The following is a 3,586-nucleotide window of genomic DNA, read 5'->3' as shown; positions in this document are numbered from 1 at the left end:
TTGATTTTGACTCTTTGACCCACTGAACGTTTCTGTGATTCACACCATGACTAAGACACATTAAGGGAAGCATTGAAACAATTTTACGAATGCACTTTAGAAATTCAGAATCGAATCATTAATTTAATTGTATCGCATTGTGAATCATCTCGAATCTAATCATTCTGAATTTGTGAAAATTGCTCTTGAATCGAAAATCTTTGAATCATGAATCAAATCGATTCGCTGTCGACCCAAAGATTCACACCACTAATTTATTCCAGGAAACTGAAATATGCTTGTTTTGTAAGTGACATCATATCCTCAATATCAACCAAACACACCAACAATCAAATATACATTTGACATATTTATTACATTTATTTGACAGTTTATTGTGACATCACTTCACTTCTGCCTTTCTAAGAATAAACCAGATTTAATTCTGCTGAGACACAAATAATGATTATTCTTAAGAGCTGCTGCTCACAGAATCATATTCAACAGTTATTGATACAGATAAGATTAGTGAAAAACATAAAGACACATTAACACACCAGATATGCAAAGATATTCTTAAAACACATATATATTGTGTTAGTATTTTAGACATCTAAAGAATATTCAATGATGTCTGAAATCTTTAATAAGATCACGTTATGGTATGATAATTAACACAGAGTAATATAACAGACTATTAAAATATAATTAGAAGATTCGCTCAGAAATTACCAAAAAACTAATTAAACCTGAAAGTAAATAAGAAAAGTGATGAAAACAGTGAATGTAAGTAAACACACAAGCATTGACGTCTTCTCACTCCTAAGATCTGCTGCAGATGAAGTTGAGTTTGTGAGTCTCAGGAAGGCTGATCCAGCGCTGATCTCCTCCAGACTGAACTGCTCCTTTTCTCTTCGTAAGGCTGCAGTTTTCCGGTTTCGTTCCGTTCCCTGGAGCCCAGTTCTGATAGCACACGATCTCTCCGCTCAACCAGAGCCACATGTTCATTTGGCAGTAGTTGTGTAAACCCAACCACACCGCCTCAGTAGACGCACGTTTAACCACATTCATCACACGACGCTGCATCTCCTCAGAATGAACCGAGACCAGATCCGTATAATTCTGTCTGCAGTATCTCAGAGCTTCAGGCCACGTCAGAGTCTCGTTGATCAGAATCAGTTTATCTGGACACAAAACAAACCACAAGCAAAATCTAGAGAGAGACTGATCAAAAACAACATGCAGAACAAACACTGTGGAGGAATCTGTCATGTCAGACATGTAGCGTGAACTTTAAGATATCTGGAGGTGATGGATGGATTGTGTGTGTTTGTGAGGATCTGCTCACCTTCATGACACACAAAAGGAAGTGGGTTGTCGCAAGAGCCGTCATACCATTGACCCAGAGTGATCCATTGACCCTGATTGTTCGGAATAAGACCCTGAGCGTTTGGATCGAGAACTATACAGTTTTCAACACCTCCAGCATTATTAGGTTCACCAGAAGCCCAGTCTCTGAATGAGGAGTCACTCTGATCTGACCACTGCCATGGGTCTCTGAACAGACCGATCCAGACATCATTAGATATGTGACTATCATTGATGAACTTCTGAATCTGTTGATTCTCATTCTGGTTCCTCACACTGACCAGATCAATGTGATTCTGTCTGCAGTAACTCTGAGCGTCTCTCCAGTTCTTCATCTGATTGACAAAGACGAGTCCTGTGTTCACTTTAAGAAAAACAAATGGAAACAGATTCATGAATCAGTTTGTTCATTATTCTTATGCTGCGTTATGGTTTTTAATGTGAATAAGAGCAGCGAAGCATCAGAAACACGTGTCATTCAAAGACTGTTTCTACAGCTGATGATATATTAAATATTCAAATTATATTCATGATGATTTTGCTGATATAACATCAAGTATCCATTGTGGATTTCCGTGATAATTTTATTGCAACTATATTTCTCCATCATGTTTTGTTACACATTTCTCTGGAATAATGGATTCAGACACAGAGCTGAATGAGAGACAAACAGATGAAGATGTTAAACTTCATCTGTTCGGCTTTCTCTTCGGCTTTACTGTAGCTCAAAAAGTAGAGTGTTGGCGCTAGCAACGCCAAGGTCATGGGTTCGATTCCCAGGGAAAGCAAGAACTGACAAAATGTAAAATGTGTACCTTGAATGCAATGTAAGTCGCTTTGGATAAAAAGCGTCTGCCAAATGCATAAATGTAAATGTAAACTGCATATTAATGTTTGTTAACTCCTTAGAAATATATCAGCAAAAAATATATATTCAAAAGGTTGAATTGTAGACTAATAATACATACAAATTAATATTGTTGCAATAATAACACTATTAGTGTTTGTCTTGTTTCTAGTCTGATCGGTTTTTGACATTGTAATGGACAATTTGCCGTTGTGAGTTCAGTTAAAGTTCATCTAACAATGACGATTTTTGCAGGTTTGTGTTAAGATATTTTTTTATTACATGTTTTATTGTAATACGTGTAACAAGTGAACACAATAAAATCACACTGAAAAGACAAGAACTGAATTTCTCAGGACAAGAGTTTTGTTCATACATATCAAGATGGGGCAAGATGTTGTACATCTATTATATGTTGAAATTTTATGCATTCATTAATTCATTACAATTTACAGTATGTTTGTGAAACCAATGATTTGATATTTTTCAATTTAAAATTTACAGTATAAAGTTTGCTGAAAATATAATTCTCTAGGCTCATAATGGCAGATTCCCACAGTTATGAACAACAAATATCAAAATGTGTTCAATATCAGTTTATTTTCACATTTTTATTCACATTATATTGTGCATCTTTTATAAATGAATGTTTATTGTGATTGTATGGAGCTGCACTTACTGTTAGATGAACTGCAGATGAAAGTCAGGCTGTTACTACATGGCCAATCATGCCATTCTCCATTTCCAATTAAAGCACACTCATCTCCACCATCAGGTTGTCCAGATCCCCAGTTCAGATAGAGCGCAGGTTCACCTGAAGACCACTGCCATTTATTAACACTCGTCCTCTTCAGCCCAATCCGGATATCATGAACACCTCCATCATTCACACTCTTCTTCAGCTCGTTCATGTCGTTCATGTTGTCAACGGTGGCCAGATCTGTGTATTTCTCTCTGCAGAATCTCTGAGCTTCAGTCCAGATCTTCAACACGTTTATAAAGTGATACTGACGCTGAACACATTCAGATACGGAGCAGAGAGCTGTGAAAGAGAGCGTTTGATTTAATGCTTTTCATAACAGGGTCAAACCTGATGAAACTATAAACCATAAATAATACAACAAACACACTCACCAATGAGAAGAAGAATCAAATATAGAGTTTGGTCCATTTCTGAGGAAGAAACACATTGAAAAACTCAAAACATGATCATCTTGTTTTAACAAAGATTTTGACAATATTAACATCTGAAAGTGTAATTGTGTTTGAAGAATGAACATGTTCTTACTTTAGAGGTCGTGTGTTTCTGTCCTGAGTCTGATGTTTCTGTCTGCAGATTTAAACTACGTGATTATTATATCTGCTCTCATCCCTCATTCAGCTCATCACGTC

General features: G+C 36.4%; 1 protein-coding gene across 1 annotated transcript; it reads right to left on the bottom strand.

Annotated features, from left to right (window-relative positions):
- Positions 1-337: 337 nt before the first annotated feature.
- On the bottom strand, positions 338-3,586 carry LOC307155539 (C-type mannose receptor 2-like). Its single transcript, XM_079866243.1, has 5 exons — positions 3,483-3,586; positions 3,329-3,367; positions 2,874-3,236; positions 1,328-1,711; positions 338-1,163 (listed from the first exon to the last, which is right to left on the bottom strand). Exons 2-5 carry the CDS (start codon positions 3,363-3,365, stop codon positions 802-804), a joined length of 1,146 nt encoding a protein of 381 aa, XP_079722369.1. The 5' UTR covers positions 3,366-3,367; positions 3,483-3,586; the 3' UTR covers positions 338-801.

This window comes from Squalius cephalus (assembly GCF_949319135.1).
Source record: "Squalius cephalus genome assembly, chromosome: 3".
Lineage (NCBI taxonomy): Eukaryota > Metazoa > Chordata > Actinopteri > Cypriniformes > Leuciscidae > Squalius > Squalius cephalus.
The sequence above is the reverse complement of the archived record's forward strand: the minus strand, read 5'-3'. Positions and strand labels throughout refer to the sequence as shown.